General features: G+C 43.0%; 1 protein-coding gene across 1 annotated transcript in view; it reads right to left on the reverse strand.

Moving 5' to 3' along the window:
* Positions 1-26956, reverse strand: part of FHOD3 (formin homology 2 domain containing 3) — a 267638-nt gene that overhangs the window by 226747 nt on the left and 13935 nt on the right. The window contains exon 4 of the mRNA XM_053466092.1: positions 26206-26273. Coding sequence (XP_053322067.1) covers positions 26206-26273 — 68 coding nt within the window. The remainder of the gene's footprint in view (positions 1-26205; positions 26274-26956) is intronic.

The raw sequence follows: 26956 nt of genomic DNA on the forward strand, positions 1-26956 counted from the left end.
TGTGAGGCTGTGCCCCCTTTTTTGTTCATATCAATATGTCTGGGGATCCTAGTCCTTCTCAGGACTTTATTCTATCGTGGTTGGAAGCTTAATTTTCTTCCTCCATGGAGTCTATTATGGATCCCTCTCTCCCGCAGGAGATATCTGATAGTGATTCAGAAAAATCTGAAGAATCTCATACATCAAAACGTCCCTGGAAAGGGAATAGTATTACTGCCGGCAAAGATCCTGCAAAACGTCCCAAGCTGCTTCAGGACAGGTCAAAATCTTTAGAGATCGAGGACGCTAATTCCGGGGGTGTTCTTCAACTACTCGATGAATGGAAAGCGACATCTTCGGATGATTTTCTGGCTACGTCCAGAGATCGTCACTCACAATATATCCGTGAGTCGACCGTGGGTGAGCCCCAGCAAAAGTCTACTAATGCGACACCGTTATTGTGCCAAACTCCTTCTGCTGACACTCCAGTATCAGACCCTGCAGGGGTTACGCTATTCGAGCCATGCAACATGCGCCACCCAAAGGCTATGGAATGGGCTCCTCCAGAACACCTTTTTATAGTTTATACCTTTTTATAGTTTATACCTACAAAGATGGCTACGTAAACCCTTAGATAAGGATGTACGAAATAAACTAAGAGCAGAATGTCCTCGCCCGATCATTCCGGGAAAAGTAGCGGTCACTCCTGAATTTGACCAAAATGTCGTTTCCCTCCTCTCGCAAAGAGGTCGTGACCCACGTAAAGGCTTGGAACAAGGCCTGAAATCCACACAGGATAAACTTTTGGATATTGTGGGTCCCATTACCCAAATACTATCTTTGGCGGACCGTGCCCTACTTCATGATTCTATTTTAGATCCTAGACTTATTAGAGACTGGGCCCTAGGGATTGTTTGCCTGGTAGGCAATGCAAATGTGGCTATTTCCACTGAACGTAGAAAGGCGGCACTGCTAAGGATGGATCCTCGCCTAGCGGAACTGGGATCCAAAGAGTTGGGCTCCTCTGCCAATGGACTCTTATTTGGCGATACTTTTGTGAAAGAATTGAACAGATATGTTTCCGTTATGACATCATGGACAAAAGCCAAGTCTTCTATGCGGAAAGTCTTCAACCCAGACACCCGTTTTTCCGCCAGGGCTGGACGTCAGAGGGGCAGAGTCTCCAGCCGTTTCACTCCCACAGGCTCCAGAAAATACATCTTTCTACAGAGGATCATACCGTCCACGTGCTTCCAAAACCCAAGGCGGTTACAGAGGCAGAGGATCCACACCATTTTCCAGAGGTCGCTTCAATTCCGGTAAGTCCTGTGTCTTATTATCATGCTTCTCTTCCACAGGTGGCCGGCAGGATATCCCGTTCCTACCATTATTGGATGAAGATCACGTCCGATCCTTGGGTTCTTCATACAGTAAGGGGTTATCTCATAATACTCATAATACTTTCCTTCCGGTTTCTTCGCCAACATTGGCGAGATGGATTTGTTGGCTTCTCACGCTTGCAGGTATCGATCGTCATTTTGGGGCACATTCTGTCCGAGGGTGCTTTCTTCGCCGGAGCTTCTCTCTCAGATATTCTTCATACAGCTGATTGGTCACATGCATCTCCTTTTAGGTCTTTTTATTTTCGGCCATTATCTTCGGCTGTCTTGCATTTATTGGCCCGACGGTAAAATTGCAAATATGAGCCCCCTGAGCCCCACAATTATTCTAGACTCAATGACCGAATAATTGGAATTTTAATAAAGACAGGAGGCGAATATTTTCCTCCCTCCCACCCTTTTGATTGATTATTCTTCTCTATGTTTATTGCTGCTTGGTGGGATGTTATACCTTTATTATATACATTTTTATATTACTCTTGGTATATTGATTATTTTATGCTTATGGCATTCAGATGCTGTCATGTGTCTCTCTTCTTTTTTCAGTGTAAGCCATTGTGTGAGGAGTCCAGGTTCCAGTTTTTCCTGAGTTCTCGGGCTTAACTTTGATGCTTCGATCAAGTTTTCTTCAGAGGGTTACTTACCTGTTTCGTCTTCCGTTTCCATGGTTTGCGTACTGCAGAAAGAGGAAGAAGGAGGGGTTGCTTCCACATTTATATTGTTGAACTTTTATATGATTGGTTACCAATGTTCTATTTTTATCTTTGCTGCTAAGGTGACAGTAAAGAAAGTCTTTGCAAATATTCGCCTCCTGTCTTTATTAAAATTCCAATTATTCGTCATCGAGTCTAGAATAATTGTGTAATTACCAGCCACTTTTCGACTTCACCCAGTATTCATATCTCTTTGCTGAAACCATGGGTGGCGAACCCTTTACCTAATCAAGTGCCTCCTCGACCTGCTCCAGTTGTCATTGATAGGGTGGAAGAATACGTGGTGCAAAAAATTGTTGATTCCTGGAATATACACTGCTCCAAAAATTAAAGGGAACACTAAGATTACACATCCTAGATCTGAATGAATGAACTAATCGTATGACATACTTTCGTCTTTACACAGTTGAATGTGCTGACAACAAAATCACACAACAATTCTCAATGGAAATCAAATTTATCAACCCATGGAGGTCTGGATATGGAGTCACACTCAAAATCAAAATGGAAAACCACACTACAGGTTGATCCAACTTTGATGTAATGTCCTTAAAACAGTAGTGTCTGTGGCCTCCACGTGCCCGTATGACCTCCCTACAACGCCTGGGCATGCTCCTGATGAGGCTGTGGATGGTCTCCTGAGGGATGTCCTCCCAGACCTGGACTAAAGCATCCAACTCCTGGACAGTCTGTGGTGCAACGTGGCATTGGTGGATGGAGCGAAACATGATGTCCCAGATGCGCTCAGCCTTCGGATTCAGGCCTGGGGAACGGGCGGGCCAGTCCATAGCATCAATGCCTTCCTCTTGCAGGAACTGCTGACACACTCCAGCCACATGAGGTCTAGCATTGTCTTGCATTAGGAGGAACCCAGGGCCAACCGCACCAGCATATGGTCTCACAAGGGGTCTGAGCAGGCCCGGACTGGCCATCGGGCACACCGGGCATTCAACCCGGTGGTTCAACCCGGCTTAAAATCACTCAAGGGAGCCGGAGGTCTGTTAAAGACCTCCGATACCGCTCCCTTGTGATCTGCACGGCAACAGCTGCTGTGCGCCGGAATCTGACAACAAACCCCGGCGCACAGCAGCTGTAAGGAGAAAAGAGGAAAGGTAGGAAAATATTCAGTGAGAGTGGATTGGTATATATGTGTGGATTGGTATATATGTGTGGATTGGTATATATGTGTGGATTGGTGTATGTGTGGATTGGTATATATGTGTGGATTGGTATATATGTGTGAATTGGTATACGTGTGGATTGGCATACGTGTGGATTGGCATACGTGTGGATTGGTATGTGTGTGGATTGGTATGTGTGTGGATTGGTATGTGTGTGGATTGGTATATGTGTGTGGATTGGTATATGTGTGTGGATTGGTGTATGTGTGGATTGGTATATATGTGTGAATTGGTATACGTGTGGATTGGTATACGTGTGGATTGGCATACGTGTGGATTGGCATACGTGTGGATTGGTATACGTGTGGATTGGCATACGTGTGGATTGGCATACGTGTGGATTGGCATACGTGTGGATTGGTATGTGTGTGGATTGGTATATATGTGTGGATTGGTATATATGTGTGGATTGGTATACGTGTGGATTGGTATACGTGTGGATTGGTATACGTGTGGATTGGTATACGTGTGGATTGGTATACGTGTGGATTGGCATACGTGTGGATTGGCATACGTGTGGATTGGCATACGTGTGGATTGGTATACGTGTGGATTGGTATACGTGTGGATTGGTATACATGTGTGGATTGCTAAGTGTGTGAGAGTGATGGGTGTTATGCTGTACCATTTCCAATGTCTTTTTCATGATCTAATTATGCTCTAAAAGTACATCATAACTCCCATCACTCTATACTGTTCCATACAGTGGCAGAGCTGGGAGGCAGAGGCCTTGCACCCCCACCACAGGACTCCTGAAAGGTAAGTGAACTTCAAAGAGGGAGAGGGTAGATAGTTAGGAGGGGGTAGATAGGGAAAAGGGCGTGAGACGGGGGAAAGAGGGTAGATAGGGAGAAGGGAGTGAGAAGGGGTAGATAGGGGAGAAGGGAGTGAGAAGGGGTAGATGGGGCAGAAGGGAGTGAGAAGGGGTAGATAGGGCAATCATACTCCTATCATGCCAAGTCTGCGAGTACATCCTGGAATCTGGGTATGCCTGGGCATGATAGGAATGTGATTGCTGTTAACAATCATATATATATACATATAATATTGTTTTTTAATTGTTTTGTCCTATTTTGGTGTGTTACTTACTTTAAATAAAAGTGTTAGATTTTTTTATGGTGTGGGGAGGTCATATTCGGTTTCAGACAGGTAAATGCTGCATTTTCGGTTTCAGTCCAGAATTCGTTTCGGTGCATCCCTACTACTAAGCCAGACAATGAAGTGGTAGGCCTACACCACATCAATGTTTGGCGTAGTATATAGTGATTGGTGTTATGCTGCACTATTGTCAATGTCTGGCTCAATGTATAGTGATAGGGATTACGCTGTACCACTGTCAATGTGTGCCTCAGTATATAGTGATAGGTGTTATGCTGTACCACCGTCATTGTCTGCCTCAGTATATAGTGGTAGGTGTTATGCTGTACCACCGTCAATTTCTGCCTCAGTATATAGTGATAACAGTGAGAAGAGGCAGAGGTGGTAGATAGTGATACAGGGGGATAGATAGTGAGAAAGGGGAGTTTTGTTACAAGTTTTTATTCCTTTCTTTTTTTGGGATGGGGGGGCACCAGAGGAGTAGTCCGCACAGGGCGCCAGAACACCTAAGGCCGGCTCTGCCTTAGAGTGGCGGACCCGGTTGCAGTTGCGGCGGGCTTAAGGGGCTCTGCCTTAATGCGGCCATATTTTAAGGTACTAGCCTGGAGCTGCAGCTCCATCAGCCCCTAAGTCAATCCTGCCCTGCCACAGACGCGGTCGCAGTTGCTGCTTGCTCTGGCAACAAGGTAAGTAGGGTGAGGGAGGGGGCTGCAGTGAGAAGGGGCAGAGGGGGGTTAGGTAGTGAGAAAGGGGGAGAGGGGATAGATAGAGGCGGTACATATTGATAAGTGGGGAAGGGGGTTACATAGTGAAAAGGGGGAACATAGTGAGAAGGGGCAGATAAGATGATGAGAGGGGGTAGTGTGAATGCGTATGAGAATGAATGAATAAATGTGTGGATGAATTGTGTGAATGCGTATGACAATTAATGAATTCATGTGTGGATGAATTGCTTGAATGATTTGTGAGACTGCATTAATGAATGTGTTAATGATTTGTGTGAATGATTAAATGCAAAGATGGTACATGAAGGGTGGGCTTTAACAATAAATAAATAAATAAATAAATATGGACTGCTCAGGCTTAAATGCCCGGGCCTATTTTTTGTCCCAGTCCGGGCCTGGGTCTGAGGATCTCATCTCGGTACCTAATGGCAGTCAGACTACATCTGGCAAGCACATGGAGGACTGTGCGGCCCCCCAAAGAAATGCCACCCCACACCATTACTGACCCACTGCCAAACTGGTCATGCTGGAGGATGTTGCAGGCAGCAGAACGTTCTCCACGGCGTCTCCAGACATGTGCTCAGTGTGAACCTGCTTTCCTCTGTGAAGAGCACAGGGCGCCAGTGGTGAATAAGCACAACCCCCACCTGTGGATATCTGGCCCTCATACCACCCTCATGGAGTCTGTTTCTGACCGTTTGAGTGGACACATGCACATTTGTGGCCTGCTGGAGGACATTTTGCAGGGCTCTGGCAGTGTTCCTCCTGCTCCTCCTTGCACAAAGGCGGAGGTAGAGGTCCTGCTGCTGGGTTGTTGCCCTCCTACGGCCTCCTCCACGTCTCCTGATGTACTGGCCTGTCTCCTGGTAGCGCCTCCATGCTCTGGACACTACGCTGACAGACACAGCAAACCTTCTTGCCACAGCTCGCCTTGATGTGCCATCCTGGATGAGCTGCACTACCTGAGCCACTTGTGTGGGTTGTAGACTCCATCTCATGCTACCACTAGAGTGAAAGCACCGCCAGCATTCAAAAGTGACCAAAACATCAGCCAGGAAGCATAGGAACTGAGAAGTGGTCACCACCTGCAGAACCACTCCTTTATTGGGGGTGTCTTGCTAATTGCCTATAATTTCCACCTGTTGTCTGTTCCATTTGCACAACAGCATGTGAAATAGATTGTCCATCAGTGTTGCTTCCTGAGTGGACAGTGTGATTTCACAGAAGTGTGATTGACTTCGAGTTACACTGTGTTGTTTAAGTGTCCCCTTTATTATTTTGAGCAGTGTATAATACAATGAAAATGGTATAGCCCAGAAGAAAGATCCTGGAAACCAGCAGATTAAGTACATGCTCCTTTCCTAGTCTTTATCTTCTCAAACTAGTTCTTCAACGCCCCCGGAGTTGCATGTTACAGGAGTCCCTGTAAGGCACTTACCTCGGGGAACCGGGATTCCCTGCCTGCATCCTCTTCTTCTTATCCCCGGCAGGGACGACGTATCCACTTGCGCGACCACCTCTTGTATTCCACAGCGTTGGAAGAAGCTGTTACGTTCCCCACGGGTTATTTAAAGCTGTCTTGCCCTTATGCCGGTGCTCAGTTGTACTGTGGCTTCCAAGTGGATGTTCCTGCTTCTCAGCATTCTTCTGAGTATTTCCTGTGTACCTCATTTGTTCTGTGCCCTGACGCTGGCTTGTTATACGACCACCTGTGAAGTCTGGCATCCTGACCCCAGCTTGTTACACAACCACCCGTGACCTCTGGTATCCTGACCTCAGCTTGTTATTCAACTACCCATGCTTACAGTAACCCCACAAGAGTGTCCTGTTATCATCCCCAGGCCTCCCAGTGTGTGTTGCGTGTCGAACAAGCACGTTCATTCCTGCAGTTCAGCTTCCTCCCGGTAAGACACATTACTGACCTCACATATATGGTGAGTGCCCATTAATTATACCTTTCTGGAAAATAATTGAGCGTGTCATCAGAGAGGTAGCCGACCTGAGCTTTGTCCTGACCCCTGAACCTGCTATTCTACATCACAGCCCTCTTCCACTTGCCAAATATAAGAATTGAGTTACGTACCATATCCTTAGTGCAGCAAAGGTTATTATACCCCGCTTTTGAAAAAAACAGGGTACTCCACCAATTCCGGCTTGTCTGGACCTCAAGGCATAAAGGTCACTTTAATGATAGAAGATGTCTTCAGCGGAAGGAACCCAAAGCCAAATTTTCCCAATTTATTATGTGCTAGCTCTTGATTTAACTATGCAACTGCAGATTGTGGTGCCCGGGTACACTGAACAGTTCTCTGATTACACGTATTACTTTTACTATACAATGCATACTTGTGTTATGATTGGTTGGCGGCAGTGCGGCATGCATCCACTTTTCTTTTTGGTTGACCTTAACTTTTATTTCAGCTCATACTTTTATTTGCACTTATATGACTAAAGCAACAGTATTTGTACAACAATTGTAAACATTTTGGCTTATCTTATTATGTACTGTTTATTTAAAACTCTAACTGTATAATTTCAGCTGTACCTGATTGTTCCATCGGAAATATGCCTATATATCTATATCTATACTATTTTCCATTTATTGCATGCACTCACATCGAACTTGGATGTTATTATACATTGTATTGTCAATAAACGGAGAATTTATTAACCTCTTCAGTCCCCATATAGACATACCGGTACATCCATAAAACGCATTTGAAGAAACACATATGGACGCACCGGTACGTCCTGCCTTTCTTGCAGCGGCAGGGACACATTCCTGCCGCTACACGGAAGATCAGGCTGTCGTTTGACAGCCTGGACTCCCCCTGTCAGCAGAAGCCAGCATCGATCTCCTGTAACAGCTTCCAGCGGTTTAACGGTTTTAAATGCTTGATTGCACGATGGAGGCATTCCCTTTCGTGTCGCGTCACTACTGACGTCACCCAGAAGGTCATCAGAGGACAGGATATCCCCTGCAGGGTCTGTCTAGACCCTGCTTGGATATCAGATTGCTCCGATGAGGCACAGATCACAGGGTGCAGGGTGATGGCAGGGATCTCACTCTTATTCCATGCTGAAAAATGAATCAGCAAAAACAAAAAACAAAAAAGAATTAAAATTAAAAAAAAATTATAAATCACTAAAATAATACAATAAATAATAATAATTAAAAAACAATAAACTGAGCTATGTCATTGCGACATCACTGGCATTAATGACATGTTCAAGAGGTCCCTAAGACCTCTAACAATACTGCACTGATAACAGTGCAATTTAAAAATAAAAATACAAAAAAATATATAAAAAGATAATAAAAAAAACCCCTTACATCCCATTGCCCTAACAACATCTAAAAAGCATAAAAATTTATACCCAAAACACAGGCTGCTTACCTGTGCATTGGTCGCACACACTGTGCGAGCAGCGTCTCTTGTACTAGCCAGCTGAGTCACGTGAATGCATGTCACATGACACTGCTCCCTTCCTTCTTCCCCCTCGGAACAGGACAAGAAAAGTTGGAGAGGGAAGAAGGTAGGCCCATGCAGAAGTCTATCAGAGAGAGATTGTCAGGGTCCATCCAAGCTGCGGAGCTGCTTCTCTCGTTCCCCCCATCTCGCTAGAGTTTCCCCTTTGCTGTAATCCATTCCTGGATTTCCATATGCTCTGTTCTGTGCTTCTGATTTTGGTTCTGCTCTTTGCTTCAGCTCTGTTTCCTTTATAAGGTGTGCCCCACCTGTTTTTTATGTTTGTCTCAGTCTGCAGTCTAAAGTTATGTCCTACTTGGTTCTGTGTTTATGTTTAATGTTTAGTTTTAGCTTATTCATAATTCAGTAGGCAGGGTTTAGTGCTAGGACCCACCGAATATTGGAGTACTTTAGCGTAGTTACTAAGCATACTAAGGCCATATGAATTGTCGGAATCGCCAATTGTTATCACATAGTCCTAGGCTACTTCCTGTATTCATGTTTGTCTGTATCTTATGTACCTTTGCCCTCTTTTCACAGAATCATCTGTGGATCTCGGTTCCTCTCTCCTCTCACCATGTCCCAGTTAAGATAGCCTACCTTGCTTAAAGGAGAAGCATCTGAGGATCTCCTCACTCCATCCCTTGTATAATTTTGGCTGTACCCGATTGTTCTATACATCCATTGGAAATAAGCCTATATATCTGATTGCTATTTTCCATTTATTGAATGCACTCGCATTCAACTTGGATGTTATTATACATTGTATTGTCAATAAATTGAGAATTTATTAACCCCTTCAGTCCCCTATAGACGTACCGATACATCCATAAAACGCATCTGAAGAAACACATATGGACGCACTGGTACATCCTGCCTTTCTTGCAGTGGCAGGGACATATCCCTGCCGCTACACGGGAGATCAGGCTGTCAAACAGCCTGGACTCCCCCCTGTCAGCAGAAGCCAGCATCGCCGGCTTTCTGCTGCCCGATCTCCTGTACACGTATGTCTTGTATGGCTATGTTTCTTGTTCGGTCTCCCTGTCCCTTGCTCGCTCTTTCCCTCTTGCTTGCTATGTTCTGCTGTTACTCTGCTTAGCTTCCATACTCCCAGCCTGCAGCATCCTGCACATTTCTCTGGAGAGAGCTATGTCTCATGCCTTCTCCAGGGTGCCTGCAGGATATCACTTTGTTTTATTCTGGACAACATCGGCTGCTATGTCAGGGCGCTGGTATGTGGCTGCACAACCCTGTGTGCTTAACACCCGGGTGAGTGCAGTCCCCCTGCACCAGGCCCTGTCCAACTCCGCTACAGCGCAATAACTCCTGAACTCCATCTTTGGGCGCTCTGGGTCGTTACAGTCGCCTGTATGGACCCAGTCCCTGACAAAGATCTGCAGTTCAGGTTAGGGGGTCGGGGAGAGTGTATGAGTAAGTATGCATGATTAAGGGAATGAATGAGTATTTGAATGAGTGAAAGAATGTTTGTGAATGAGTGTGTGTGAGATAGCATGGATGTGTGCGTGGGGGGGATAGCATGGCATAGGGAGTCTGTAATCACTCCTATCATGCCCAGGTTCTAGCATGTACTGGCTGCCTGGGCATGATAGGAGTGTGATTGCTGTTAGCAATTATATATTATTATTTATTATTTAGTGTTTTCTATAGTGCCATTATATTCTCTATATATAATATTGTTGATTTTTTTTGTCCAATTATTAAAAGTACGTAACACACCAAAATTGGACAGAAAAATTCAATAACAATATTAATATATATATAATTGTTAACAGCAATCACACTCCTATTGTGCCCAGGCAACCAGTACACGCTAGAACCTGGGCATGATAGGAGTGTGATTGCTGTTAATCATTATATATATATATATATATATATTAATATTGTTACAGATTTTTTTTTGTTGCGAAAAAACGGTCACTTAACGACCTTTGACAGTGCTAAAGTTTTCCATCAAAAAATGGAAAGAGTTAAAGTAAAAGCATTTCAAATACCCAAGGGGTGTCTAATTTTAAAAAAATGGTTTGATGGGGTAAATTGGAGTGGCCGGCTCAAAGATAGGACATAGGCACAGACTGACCAAAATGCGGGGGGAGGGAGCGCACTTCCCCAATGTGGCCTTTTAAACCCAAACACCAGACAAACCCCATGCATGACTGTACTCGGGAGATGTTGCTGAACACACATTAGGGTGACGTATACCTGGAGCTATACATTTATATCCGAAATACAACTTGTGTGAAAAAAAATTACTACCACAAACTTTGGCAAAGGCTGGTAGTAGACTCATGCATGGAAAGGGTTAAAATACCAGCATTTGAAATACCTTGAGGTGGCTAGTTTTCAAAAAAATATGGTTTGATGGGGTAAATTGTATTGGCCAGCTTCAAAAGATACCCGAAATGGCACATGGGACAGAATGACCAGCTTTGGAAAAAAAAATAGTTTTACAATATCAAAATGCTACTTGTACTTATTGCCCAATAACTTACAGAAAAAAACAAAAAAAAAAAACATAAAAACATTCGGTATTTCTGAATTTATTTAGCAGGTTTTTTTCATTGGCTTTTTTGGGTGAGTAAAAGATTTTTTGGGTAACAGTCAAAAAATCCGTTTTTTTTCCAATTTCCATCATATTTTATAATTTATTTTATGGGCAATTAGATAATATGATCAAAAAAATGGCATCTGAAGAAAGCCCTTCTTGTCCTGAAAAACACATGTAACTTGTGTGGGTACACTAAATGAGTAAGGAGAAAATTACAGGAGCACAGCAAAAGTGTTAAAACAGTCTCGGTCCCAAAGGGTACAAAAGGAAAACCGCAGCCTTGTCCTTAAGGAGTTAATAAAAGTGTGGCTTGTGAGAAGCATAACCACTTTCAAGAGGCAGTCTTTCAGGTCCAGCTTTCATTAATATTTTTGACCATTTAACATCATCCGCTTCAGTACTAGAGGAAACGGAAGGTTTCGGCTAAGTAAATCCTGAATTTTCGGTTTAGGTCCAGAATTTTCTTTTCGGTGCATCCCTAATAAAAACTATATATAACCAGTGCAAATGAAAAAAAAAATCCAAAAGTGTATTTAGGTATTTGTCCTGTTTTTTTGCCATTATTTTTAGTTTGGCACTTACATGGTTAAACATGAATGCCACACATCGCTGTTTCTAAACAAGATTTTTAAAAAATGTTTGCTGGTTTTACAATCCAATAGCAGCCAGAAAAAGGAAAACTGCTAAACAAAATTTTTTTTGAAAGTTGACATCCTAAAGTATTTTACTAGGGGCATTTTAACACTTGTTTTCAGTGACAGTCTGTCTTAAACATTGCAGTAAAAAAAAATTTCTTCATTTTTAATAAACCCATTCTATCCAAACAGTATTTCAGTAATTTTTCCCCCTGGTTACATGAAATTACTGGAACAACTTTTGTTTGATTTGTATTCAGAAACACCTCGGAGTACAGGAATACCCCATATACAAGGGTAGGGTATGTTTCTTTGGCACTGCGGGTTCAAAATTGGAAAATGCACATTACAGTTTTTAAACATGGAATTTTGACAGATAAGTTTGTTGACTCCATATTTCATTTTGACACCGGCACCTTCCAAAGTTAGTCTAACAAAAAAAAAGAAAACATTTTTCACATCCACTTTGCAGTTTCACAATGTTTATTTTTCTGAGTAGATATGTGAAAGAACAAAATAGGTCTTGATTTTTGTTCAGTAACACCCCTCGAGTACAGCAATATCCCACATGCATAGATCACTGGAACATGCGCATTTAAATCATTCAAATGTTTAAACTTTTTTTTTTTTTTTAATTATCGGATCACTAATAAGTGACAAGTTTAGGCCACTGATGTTGATCAGGGAGACCGATCAATAATGAGTGACTTAACCCCTTAACGACAATTGCCGGTCCTGGCACGACACGGAAAAGCATGTGCTTTACGACAATTGACGTGCCAGGACCGGCACGTCTTTAAACGGGTGCAGAAAGCGATCTACTTTCGCTTTCTGCACCCAAAAAGCGTTGCTGAATGCCTCGACCTCGAGGCATTCAGCAACGCCGCGATCGGCACGAAGGGGCCATCTCTGGCCCCTCCACGGGGCGTCAATATCCGCCATACTTTGTATGGCGGCGGACGCCCGTTTTAAAAGCGTTTAGGAGGCGATCAACGATCTCCTCCTAAACTTAAATGGTGTAGCTGGAATGCCTCGATCAGGAGGCATCCAGCGACACCAAACACTTACCTTTCGATGGGCTGTGACCGCTCCGGAGAGCGGTCACAGCCGCAGCTGCCGGTGATCTTCGCCATCAAGCAAGATGGCCGCCGCCCTGCAAGAGAAACAAACAAGTTTTAAAGTTCGCTAGATGGTCTCCAGACCATCTAGAGAACTCTGGCTCCACTTGCAGGTTGAATACAGGTACTGCATTCACCATGCAAGTCAATGGAGCCCAGCTTTCTAATCACAGTGTGATTAGTAAAAATAAATTAAAAAATAAAATTAATAATAATTAGAAAAAAATAGTAAAAAACCAGTAAAATGTAAAAATCAGGGGAACCTCCAAGTTGAAAATTTAAAAAAAAAAAAAATTAAAAAAAAGGCAAAAAAATAAATAAAATACATATATATAAAAAATATATTTTTGTGAGCAAGTCCTAAAATTAGCATATTAGCTTAAAACAATTCTCGCATGGAAAGAGTTAAAATACTGTCATTTTAAATGCCCGTGGGGTGTCTACTTTTAAAAAAGGTATGATTTGATGGGGTAAATTGAATTGGCCAGGTTCAACAATGTCCCAATTAACACGGGGGAGAGGATGGCCACACATCTAATTTCCAATTAGAAAAATGCACATGTACCAAATGTGGCCTTTTAGTTCCCCCAAAAAATGACATGTATGTGGGGTATCACTGCATTCAGGAGATGTTGCTGAACACATATTGGGGTGTCGTGTGACAGCGGCATATACCAGGAGCTGTAAATTCATACATAAAGTAGGTGTGTGTGGGAAAAAATACACACAAAAATACTACTGCAAACTTTGAAAAAATGCTGGTGGTAAAATGTGTGCATGCAAAGAGTTAAAATACCAGCATTTAAAATACCCTGGGGTGTCTATTTTTAAAAAAATATATGGTTTTGTTGGGCACACTGAAATGGCCCGGCTCAAAGATGTACCAAATAGGGCATGGGCAGTGGATCCCCAAATGCCAAAGTTCAACATTGAAAAATGTGCATGCCCCAAATGTGGCCCTTTTGCCCCCAAACAGCCAGGCAAAATCATTCATGTGGGGTATCACTGCGCTCAAGAGATGTTGCTGAACACAAATTGGGGTGTTTTGTGATAGTGACATAAACGAGAACATTTTAATTCATACCTGGCAAAACAAATGCAAAAAAATGACTACCATAAAGTTTGACATAGGCTGCTGGTAGAATAAGTGCATGGAAAGAGTTAAAATACCAGCATTTGAAATACCCTGGGGTGTCTTGTTTTCAAAAATATATGACTTGATGGGGTTAATTGCATTGGCCGGCTTCAAAGATACCCGAAATGGCACATGGGGGGAAGAATTACCAGATTTGGAAAAAATGGCTTTGAAATAGCAAAACGCTACCTGTCCTTATTGCCCCATAATGGGTAGAAAAAAGCATAAAAACATAAAAACATTGGGTATTTCCAAACTCAGGACAAATAGTAGAATCTATTTAGCAGGTTTTTTCATTACCTTTTATAGATGAGTAAAAGATTTTTCAACTAAAAGTTAGAAACAGTCATTTTTTTCTAAATGTTTCACCATATTTTATACTTCTTTTAATAGTAAATAATACGATACAATCAAAACAATGTCATCTAAAGAAAGCCCTTCTTGTCCTGAAAAAAACAATATCTAATGTGTGTGGGTTCAGTAAACGGGAAAGAAGAAAATTACAGCTAAACACAAGCAGCGCAGAAATGTTAAAAAGGCCATTGTCACGAAGGGTACAAAAAGTTAAATCAGCTTTTGTCACGAAGGGGTTAATGAATTATGTATTTTTTATTAATAATTTGTGAGGTTTTTTCGTTATTACCCTAGATGACCCCTCTCTCTTTCTAGGGCAGGGTCATCCATTGGCCAGGAGTGATCTGATCATCAGCCCGCTTTTGATTCTGCATCAGTTTTAACTACTGTACTTACTAAACTCACAACAATTGACCTGGAAGCACCATGGATTTTCAGGTCAGTGCTGTTATTTTTATTTTTGTAATTATTTTTTAAAATTCTTTCAATGCTGATGCCTCCATTGGAGCACAGCATTGACTGATATTTAGTCCTCACAAGCTTGTGGGGACAAAATATTAACCCCTGAAATCCCGTTGTGGTCATACACCATCGTGGCATTGAAGGGGTTAACTCTGCATGATTGAACAGACCAGACCAGCAGAGCCCTGTACAAAATGGGTATTAACCTCTAAAATGAAGGGGTTAATGCTGCACTGTTGCTCTATGGAGCGATCAGGCAGCAGGGGAATATTGTGGCAATCAACAAACAACCCCCTTCCCTGAAGCTGTCTGTGGCAGCTGAAAACTGGTGATTACTGGTGATTGCGTTTTGAGCCTATAGAATAGCTCTGTGGGAGTGATCGAAGGCTGGGGAGGCTGTGCTGGTCTGCCCAGATACCTGGGCAGACAGCAGTAGCAATGCCCCCGCAATCACCACTATTGTGGCGACGTGGGAGCATTTATTTTTTTTGGATGATGTACCTGGTACGTCATGGTGCCGCTTGTAGCATGTCAACATGACGTACCAGGTGCATCTTCGGTGGGGAAGGGGTTAAACATCATGGTCATATAATAGGAATACAAAACATGTCAAGATTTCAGTATGGTGCTGGGCAGTCCAGAAGATCATTCTAGGTCATTCTAGTATGCATCAGCTCATATAAAGCAGGACAACAAACAAAAAGTAAGAAATGGCAACCCAGAATACTTCATTTAAATTGAGAAGTTTTGCTCAAGGGCGTAAGCCTACCATGTGTTATTTTCACGTTTCCAATAGTAGAGAAATCAGACAAATAATTACATGTATCGTTATAAACTGAAAGCATAGTGAGCTCAACCAATGTAAGACCAGGCTGTTTTTTTATTTTTTTTTGTACCCTTTGTGACCAAGGCTGTTTAACGCTTTTGCATGCTCGTGTTTAGCAGTAATTTTCTCCTTTCCTATTTAGTGTACTCACACAAGTTATATATTGGGGTTTTTTCAAGACAAGAAGGGCTATCTTCAGATACTAATTTTTGATCATCTAATCTAAAACACTTTCTCACTTTTATTTGAAAATTTTTTATTCATCTAAAAAGCTAATGAAAAAACTGCTAAGTAGATTCTACTTTTTGTCCTAAAATTAGAAAACCCAATGTTTTTATGTTTTTGCAAGAAGTATAAGTAGCGTTTTGCTATTTGAAAACTTTTTTTTTTTCCAAATCTGGTCATGCGCTATTTCGGGTATCTTTAAAGCCGGGCAATTTACCCCATCAAATCATAATTTTGAAAACTAGACACCCCAAGGTATTTCAAATGCTGGTATTTTAACCCCTTCCTCGCATGAGAAACCTTACAAAGAGGGAGAACACCTTGTACTTAATACATACCGATTAATAGTTACTCATAACAAGGTTCACAAAGCGTCTCAGACATAAAAGACATGACAATTAACATTATAGGTACATCAGCAGTATACCATCCATCTTTCTGAATCTGGTCACAGGGAGATCATCTTTATAATTTATCCCCGAAGAACCATCAAACCTTATGACTGCTTAATCCAGGGGTGTCCAAGTTTTTTCTGCAGCGGGCCACTTCATCAGAAATGTATGTGTGGGTCGCACTCATATTACACTGAGAGAAAATATGGCCTTTTAGCTTTATAATCATACCTGGGAACTTCTCGGCTGCAGCTACCCGGAGCTTTCCCTTGCGGGACGCAGCCAGGACTGCACACCAACTTTTATATGTCATTCTATCAATACTGTATAGCGAGAGGTATTGGCAATAGAAAGAGAGAAGTGCTCATGCCGTTGTACAGATCACTGGTGAGCCCTCACTTGGAGTATTGTGTACAGTACTGGAGACCCTATCTCCGGAACGATATAGATATGTTGGAGAAAGTTCAGAGAAGGGCTACTAAAATGGTTAATGGATTACAGGATAAACCTTACCAGGACAGGTTAAAGGATCTTAACCTATATAGTCTGGAAGAAAGACGTGACAGGGGGGATATGATAGAAACATTTAAATACTTAAAGGCAATCAACAAGATAAAGGAAGAGACAGTTTATTTAAAAGGAGAAATACTACCACAACAAGAGGACATAGTCATTAGCTAGAGGGGCAAAGGTTTAATGGTAACATCAAAAAATATTACTTTACGGAAACGGTAGTGGACGCATGGAATAGCCTTCCAGCAGAAGTGGTAGATGTTAATACAGTAAAGGCATTTAAGCAAGCATGGGATAGGCATAAGGCCAAGCTAGATATAGGACAAGGGCAGGTACTAAAGGAAAGTACCCAGAGGTTGGGCAGACTGGATGGGCCTACTGGTTCTTATCTGCTGTCACTTTCTATGTTTCTATGTTAATACTGAATTACTTAAACAGTAAAGCAAAGTCAGTCCACAAACCATTCAGCCAAATAAAACTGCCCAAGGCTGGAGCACACTGTGGGTACAAACTGGATTTAAGCTGGCTGACGCACACTGAGTTGATCAAGGCCAGATTAACCACATATATGCCACTCTGCCTCCAGAAATGCCTTATACCCCTATATGCCAGGAGCATATCATGGGACATAGTGGCATACAGGGGGTTAAAAGGCATTTCTGGAGGCAGAGTGGCATAAAGGGGGTTAAAAGGCATATCATAGGGCACTCTGCCTCCAGAAAAGCCTTACGCCCCCCATATAACACTCCCCCCGACTTACCACTGCTTCTGACTCCCTGGTGTCTGGTGGGGGCAGCGGGTGGAGGCCGCGGGTGGAGGCCGTTCATGAAATTAAAGGGGCCTGCATGCACACAAAGCAGCGCCCAATGGCCGTGCCTCAGCTCTTCACCCCACCCCTTTTAAGACGTGGGGCAAAGTGCTGAGGCATGGCCCTGGGCGCTCCCCCTCCTGCCAATAACCTTGCAAAAAATACCAATACCGGTAGGGTGCTCTAAATACCAGCTGTGCCGGTGAAATACCGGCCAGGTGGCAACCCTAGTCTCTCCAGACCCTCCTGTGTACTGTGGCTTCACAGGTACTGTATTAAACCAAGCCAATGGAGCGCAGCTTTCTGTGATTAGTAAAATAAAAAAAACTGTCTGCGCTTCTTACACTAATAAAGTTGGCATCAAATATATAAACATAATATAAACGAAAGGTTTTTGTTATATGAATTGGCCAAAGCAGAATTAAGCTCACCCGCCACATCAAGGCACACTCGATAGGGTGAGAACCTACTCTCACCTCCTACATACTGGCCACACAAAGCAGTTTATACTGCTACCAAAACCTTATTAATGTGTTGGGGGAGGTGCAATTAAACCTCCTCCCCATTAACCCCTGGGCAGCAAGCTGCAACCAGACTGATGAGGAGCCAACAACCTCAAATATGTGCAAACAGGGAACAAGAAGTTTCATGGCGTAGTCCAAAGATCTATAAGAATGACTGTGGCACACATAATGATTAACCATTGATATTTCAGCTGCTATAATTTCAGATTGAAAGGAATCATAACTTCACCACGATGATCAATTCCAAAGCCTCGCCTACACGGAGTACAATATGCTCCTAGACAGTTACAAGTCACTGTTGTAATGCAGGTGTAAGTTGTGCTACATGAGTCTGGGAAACAGCACATTTGCTTTATCTTCTCTGACTTAGCTGCTTTAAAAGTCAAAGGCAACTGTTCACCATCACTGCTATCAAACTTCAAAATTTTTTAGCACCAGCTGCATGATTCAGGACAAAGGTGCGTGATCCTATGCTGCTGATAGAAACAAAAATGGAACTCTCACAAAAAAACAGGACAGTTAAAAGATTTTCCAACTATGCCCCCACAAAAAAACCTTCCCATTTTCCAACCATAGCCCCCAAAAAACCTTTCCAACCAAGACCCCCAAAAACATTTAATTTGTCCCCAGTTTGCAAACTTACCTAACTGAAGATTTTGCTTGATCCCTCTGCGGGGCTAGCGCCGCCCACAAATACTATTGAGCCGTGCTGGCGCTGTCCACAAAAATCATTCAGCGGGGCTAGCACTGCCCATGCTTGCTGCCTCAATTCACTTTCCGACAGACGGGGGCAGCTTCTTAAAATGATGCCCAAAGAACCACCTCTACAGAGAGCTCTCATTCGGGGACAATGCACCCAGAACGCGGGACATGAAGTCCCATTGCGGGACTGTTCCAGGCAATCCAGGATGTGTAGTCACCCTAAATGTGACAACAGACATCAGATATTGGCTTCATTTCTGGCACTGCCAGAGTGGTTTCAGAGAAATCCGACTCTGGCAGAATAGAATACATTGTGCGGGAGAAGTGTTCCATTTAATAAGATTTTTTTCTCCTTCCCTAATCAATGCTGACCACCCAATTCCCTCCAGCCATCCACCAAACTACCCTAACACTATACAATAGTGTGTGTGTATATGGGTATATAAGGCATATCTGGGAGGCAGAGTGGCAAATAGGAGGTTAAAAGGCATATCTGTGGGCAGAGTGGCAAATAAAAGAAAATAAAAACAAAAAAAATCTATATATATATATATATATATATATATATATATATATATATATCTCCCTCCCTAAAACCCTCTACACTATCCGCAATTTCCTCTAACCACCCACCAAACTATATAACCAAATTGTTTTTTATAAATTGTGGGTAAGCGTTGGAAGGGTTAAAGCAATATTTTTTCACATAGCGTAGTTTTCTCATCCAGATCACAAAGATGGAGGAGAGAGGCAGAGCATCCGCATTAGCAGTCATGTGATTGCTGTGATTGGTTCTCGCTAGATTGGGCCAGATCTGATGCAAATTGGAGTGTGCATTTTCCGTTGCATTTTCTATTGGACCTAGCAGTACGTCTTTAGCATATTGTTATGCTTAAATGTATGAATTATTGTGTATTTGTTGAGTTGATTATAGTTATAATGTTGGACTCGTGTTTTAAGAATATTACTGGGACTGTAACGTTTTGTATTTTCACACTCATTTCCATGTGTATTTAGATTTTAATCCCTATTTAGTCTTCATTTAAGTCTTACATCTCTATTCCATTTACCTCTATTGTATATCTGCCATTGTTGAATGTGTGAAGATGAGTCCGGTGGTGGTTGTTGTCTGCATAATTTCTTGTTAGGATGTTATGCATTTTTCATGTTAATCCTTTTCCTGTTTAAATGATGATTAAATGGTTATATAAACCACATCCAGTCCAATTAAAGTGTTCTCTTGCATCCTGACTGGTGTATTGTGACTTGTGGTACAGTTCTTTTGGAGACCCTTTTCCCACAGAGGAGCACCTTTCCTCTGAGAACGGGAGCGGCTAACCATCTTTCAGCCAGCTTTCGCTATAAGGAAGGCAGCAGCAATGGTCAGGAAAGTCCCTCTAGACCAGTGGTTCTCAACTCGTCCGGAGGGTCAGAGCCGGACTGGAGGCATACCGGTAAAATGTAACTTTCCTCGGGCTTCCTTACACATTCTAGCGGCAATCCGTGAGCCGCAGGCTGTCGGGACCGCGGCCGCAAAAATCAGGGCCATCAGGCACCCCTGTCTCCCCACTACAGCCCCTATCCCACACCACAGTCCCTGTTCCCCCATTACAGCCCCTATCCCCACCCATAGTCCCTCCCCCAATACAGCCCTTATCCCCCACCATAGTACTTGCCCCCCCATTATAGCCACTGAACCCTATTACAGCCCCTATTCTCCATCACAACCACTATCCCCACCACAGCTCCTGTCCAGCATCACAGCCACAGTTTCCCTCACTAGAGCCTTTGTTTCCATCACCACAGCCACTGTTCCCCACCACTGCCCATATCCTCCAATACTGCCCATATCCCCTCACCATAAATCTTATCCCCCATTACAGCCCATATACCCCACCACTGCCCTCACTACTTCCCCTATCCCCTCACTGTCACTGGAGACTTCCCATTACATTCAGGAATCCGAACGCTACGAAGAATACACCATCATCTCTGGAGGAGTAGATTGGATATCCTTCACTGGAACCTTACAGGATTATATTGAAGTTTGCTGAAGTACACCCAAAGCAACACTCCTCAGTCAACATGGCCTCAAAATGTAAATATGATTATACAGATTATATTAAAATTGGCTATTCATATATTAAAGATAGACGTGATGGACAGAAACCACAGTGTGTTTTGTGTAGCATGAAGCCATCAAAGCTAAAGCGTCATTTAGACACAAAACACCCGGGCATCACAAAAGTGCCTAACATCTTCTTCAAAGCAAGAGCAGGCATCTTACCACGTAGCTCATCTTACCTGCCGCCAGTGATATGGCCAGAGAGGTCCTGGATCAATCTGCTGCAGATAAATTGAAGACAATTCCACTAATGACACAATACGCAGGTGGATTCAAGAAATGTCAGGTGACCACACAACTCGCATCAACATTAACAAATACCATTCATTACAATTGGATGAATCCACGGATGTTGTGAACCATGCCATTTTACTGGTTTATGCGAGGCATGTGTAGGAAGGAGACTTTCAGGAGCTTCCCACCACTACTACTGCAGAGGACATTTTCAGTACTTTGGATTGATTACTTGGGTTCGGTGTGCCTGATATGGGATATGTGTGTCGCAATCACAACCGATGGTGCAGCCTGCATATGACTGGAAAACACTCAGGGGTGGCGAAGAGAATTCTTGAAAAGGCACCAAATGTGGTTTGGAACCATTGTTTTTTGCACAGGGAGGCATTAGCAGCCATGGATATGGTGCCAGTGTTCCACGAAACTTTGAAAGATGCTGTCAAAGTGGTGAACTACATTAAACGGAGTGCCAAGCATGTCAGGTGTTTTCAGAAGCTGTGCATAGACCTGGGCAGTGAACATGTACAGGTGCTGTATCATGCGGAGGTGCGCTGGCTTTCCAGGGACAAAGTTCTCTCACGTTTATACGAACTGAGAACGGAAATCGCGGCCTTCCTCTCAGAGTGCAACTCGACTCTTGCCGATCTGTTTAACAGTGACATATGGCTTGCACAAGTTGCTTATCTTGCAGAAGTGTTTGAGCAGCTGAACACATTAAATGTGTCTATGCAAGGGAAGGGACACAATATTTTTGCACATCACAAAGCTGCAGGAATGTTTTAAAGACTACTTCCCAGAGCAGCACAGGGATCAGGGCTGGATACGCGATCCCTTTGGAATTGATTTGGAAAGCGTCATGTTGCCAAGCAACGAAGAGAGTCAGCTTGTAGAGCTTTCATGCGATCAGATGCTAAAAATCTTTTTTACTGAGCTAACCCTCTCCCAGTTTTGGTGTAATGTTATGGCTGAATATCCTTCCATTTCAACCAATGCCTTCAAAGTTTCAGCACAACTTATCTTTGTGAGAGTGGCTTCTCAACTCTGGTTCAGTTAAAGACAAAGCATAGTGTCAGGGCCCCAGCCCTTCTCCTTGCCCCTTACCTGGGACTCCCCTCGGGGAATTGTTAAAGCACATCGTGCAGACGTGCCAGCAGCGGAGGTTGTTTACGCGCATCGCCGCTGCTGGTGAACGTCTGCGCGTTGCGCTTAGACAATCTCCTGTCTGAGCGTATCAGAGAGTAGGATGCAGGTCCCCTGCACCGCTGCGGGGGATCTGCATCCTAACCCTGCTGCCTGCCCGGCGCCCGGAACTGCATGTCCCGGGCGTTGGGCGCTAGACCCCGAATATAGGCCGCATCCCCACTTTAAGACTTAAAGTGGGGGGCAAAAGTGCGGCCTATATTCGGGCCAATGCGGTATATATATCTATATATCTATATAGATATATACATCTATACATCTATATATATATATATATATATATATATATATATATATATATATATATTATATATATATATATATATTATATATCTATAGATATCTATATCTATAGATATCTATATATCTTTAGAAATCTATGTATAGATATCTATAGCTATAGATATCTATATCTATAGATATCTATCTATCTATCTATCTAATGTGGAATACTGCACAAGTTGTTTTATGGAATAAAATATAATGTTTCAGAAATGAAATTATTTTTAGGTCGCGACTTAATGACCAAAGACAAATGTGGGTCCTGAGAATACACGGGTTGAGAACCGCTGCTCTAGACCCCCTGATTCCCATTACAGTTGTGAAGAAGTTAAGGGGATTAAAAAGCATTTCATGGGGCACTCTGCCTCCAGAAAAGCCTTATGCCACCCATACAACACTCCCCCCACCCCAACTTACCAGTGCTTCTGACTCCCTGGTGTCTGGTGGGGGCAGCGGGTGTTGTCTGCGTTCATCGAGCAGACGTTCGCCGGCTGGCAGAGAAGAGAATTCCCTGCAGCGCTGCAGGGAATTTTCCTCTCTGCCAGCCAGGGAAGGTATGTGCGATGCGCGTCCACAACCTCCGCTTCTGCCGGTGCAAGTGCCGGCAGCAGCTGAGGTTACCAGAAAGGAGGATCCAGGTCCCCTGCAGCGCTGCGGGGGATCTGGATCTTAGACTAATAGTCAGACCTCATTTGATTCATTTGCTCTGAAAAAAACCTTGTCTTATAATCGAGCAAATACGGTATATTCAAGGGGTATGACAAGACGAGAATTGACAGACTAGGACAAACCGATACGTTAGGTGGAGAGAGCCCTGCTCGCAAGCTTACAGTCTTGAGGGAATGGGGTGACAAACATAAGGCACAGAGAAAGGGTGAGAGGTATTGTGGTGGTTATATCAGTGACAAGGAAGTTCTAGCAGCTAAGATGGTATGCTTCTCAGGGTGCCTGGCAAATATGCATTGTGTTATGGTTGGAATGCAGCTCCTTTCAGTCCCCGGTGAACAAGCTATTTATGGCAATCTCAGATTCCATAGTGTGCTTCACTTTAACAGGAATAGCCAACACTGAATTATAAAACTGCAGTGTTGCTATTACTGATTTCCTGGTACAAACCATTTGTTCCTGTGGTAAGTCTCATGCCTAAAATCTAAAAGATCAGGATTGAGAGGTCTGCTATTATGGTCTGTAGTCATACTGGAAAGTATTACCCCACAGGCCAGTCCTAATTCTACAAACAGGCCTGGATTTACTTAGGCCAGACTGTTATGGGAGGGAGGCCAATTCGAAGGATGTCAGAGTTCCAAAAAGGTGTAGAGGACAGCCCTGCAACATGTACCCTCATATCTCCCAGCTAAAGCAGTTGGGTGTTTACTCAGACATCTAGGAGAGGGAATTTAAAACAATGGGTCCAAAAGTGAGGTCTTGCCCCTGCAATGTGGTCAACAAGCCACCGCACACGGGTACCAGCCATAATCTTAAGCCTTCCTGGTCCTCTGGCAAGTTTCTCCCTGCGCAGTGGCCCTAAGTCCCACAAAATCCGCCATTAAAACATCTTTCCAGTTATATAGATCTGCTCCTCGTAAGGTTGCGTAGAAACCCTTAAATGTCCATTATCTACCATCGAAGCTACCGGACAGTGGCTTACGATTTTTGTAGGAGGTTATTAAGAGCATCATGGTTCTCTAGAAACCATTCAACTGAGGCTGCCAACAATGTTCCCTCTAATTTTTCTTAGGTGGTGTGCGCAGAAAATTTCTCTTGTGCAAAAATTTTCCCAGAGCCAAAATTTTGTGCGCACAATATGCTTCTGCAAATGTTAAATTTAAATTGTTATTCTATATTTTTGGTACAGCTCGCTCATGGTTAATAACACTACATTATAGTGTGATAATGTAGTATTAGTAACACAACAGTATTACTTACTGTAATGTTTTTTTAAAGGTGAAATTCTCACTGCATAAGTAAATTATGAGTGAATCACGAGCGGAGGCTCCAGGCCGCATAAAGGATAAAAAAAAATTGGGAAAAACTGTTGTGCGCAGGGGCGTACCTAGAGTATTTGGCACCTGGGGCGGATCCTGTACATGGGACACCCACACACACACTCTTTAAAACTGCATAGCTTCTATCGTTAGGCAAACATTGACCGTGTTACAGCATAACTGCTATCATTATATACTAAGGCAAACATTGACGGTGGTACTGCATAACTGCTACCATTATATAGTGAGGCAAACATTGACAGTGGTACAGCATGACATATATACATATGATAAACAGCAATCACACTCCTATCATGTCCAGGTTCTAGCATGTACTGGTTGCTTGGGCATGATAGGAGTGGGATTGCTTTTAGCAATTATATATATATATATATATATATATATTAATATCTGTCCAATTTTGGTGTTACTTACTTTTAATAAAGATGTGGTTAACACACCAAAATTGAACAAAAAAATAGAATTGCTAACAGCAATCTCACTCCTATCATGCTCAGGCAGCCAGTACATGCTGGAACCTGAGCATGATAGGAATATGATTACAGCCTCCCTATGCCATGCTATCCCCCCCACACACTTACACATCCATGCTATCACACACACACACACTCATTCACAAACATTCAGTTTAAACTACACCCATCACTCTCACACACTTACTAATTCACTCTCACAGAATGTTTTCCTACCTGTCACTTTTCCTCTTCTTCGTTATTCCTCTTCTGTGTCCTCTTCTTCCAGTGCAGTGGAGGCGGTGGGCGTGGCTTCAGTGCTGTGCGCCGGGATATGACATCAAATCCCGACGCACAACATCAGTTGCAGCGCGCGTCGCAAGGGAGCATTAACAGACTCCTTGATCTCCCTCTAACCGAGCCTGCACCTCTAGCGGCGGACATTACTGTCCGTCTCTGGAGGGGTGCCGTGCACACAACCAGTAGCGGACCGCCCCCCCGTTCGGTACGCTACTGGTTGTGCCCACAATTTTTGTTCGTGTGCGCTCCCTCTTAAAGCTATGTGTGCGCGCACAAGCGCACAGCTTAGAGGGAACACTGGCTGCCAACTACAATATAGGAAGCTTGGTAAGAAGAGGCTGTGTGACTACCTAGACATGGGTTTTTAGGTTATATACAAAGAAATATTGCAATTTTATAGATAGACAAACAGATAAATAAATACATGTAGTTAGATATACATACATCCACATATATACACACACTACCATTCAACGTTTGTGGTCACTTAACTGTTTTAATGGAAAATAAATAAATATATATATTTTTTTAGCTATGCTATAAATTGTAAAAAGAGTTTTGTAATGAGGATTTAGCCTTTAAAACTTAAACTTGGCTAATACAATGTGCCATTGGAACACAAGGAGTGATGGTTGCTGATACAGGGCCTCTGCATGCCTATGAAGATGTTCCATTATTTTAATGGACAAAATGTGCCTTTCTTTCAAACACGAGGACATTTCTAAGTGACTCCTAACTTTTGAATGCCAGTTTTGGAAAACATACATATACAACCCTTACCTGAAATATTTGCTTCAGCGAAAATAGTGCCCTCCTTAATTCTCTTCCATCAGAATTATACAGTTTCTCTTTAATAAAAGAAAATGGCATAACAACTTATTAACAAATGAGTCTAATTAACATAAAGAACATAAAGAATAACATAATACAAGTTTAATTTTAAGATACAAATTCTAATTAGATCAGGGATTCAATCCTTGAAGGATTTTCCAGTTAAGTACCCATCTTGTTGAGTCTACAACTACAGTCAGATCACTATAGGGCTGCAACAACTAATCGATAAAATCGATAATGAATTTTGTTGGCAACGAATTTTATTATCGATTAGTTGAATTGATTTTATCAAATATAAGATGAGGGTTTTTTTCAGAGCAAACGCTCTGAGAAATACCCTTCATTTTATAATCCGACATCAAATAGAGGTTGATAATAACACTAAGATCCTCCGCAGCTCTGCAGGGGACCTGGATCCTCCTCTCTGACAGCCGGTGCGCGTCTGTGCGATGGCTTCTATGATGGAGCACCAGCGTGACATGACCTTCCGGTGCTCCACCATAGAAGCCCCGGCAGAAGTACCGGCCACCAGCGGAGGTTGTCTGCGCGCATTGCGCAACGTTCACCAGTTGTCCCTACTAGACAACAAGGAGTATGGAGCACGGGGGTAAGTCGGGGGGGGGGCAGAGTGGCATATCAGGGGGCAGAGTGGCATACAGGAGGTATAAAGGCATATTTGGGGGTGGGCAGAGTGGTA

The sequence above is a fragment of the Spea bombifrons genome, chromosome 5 (genome assembly GCF_027358695.1).
Source record: "Spea bombifrons isolate aSpeBom1 chromosome 5, aSpeBom1.2.pri, whole genome shotgun sequence".
Taxonomy (NCBI): domain Eukaryota; kingdom Metazoa; phylum Chordata; class Amphibia; order Anura; family Pelobatidae; genus Spea; species Spea bombifrons.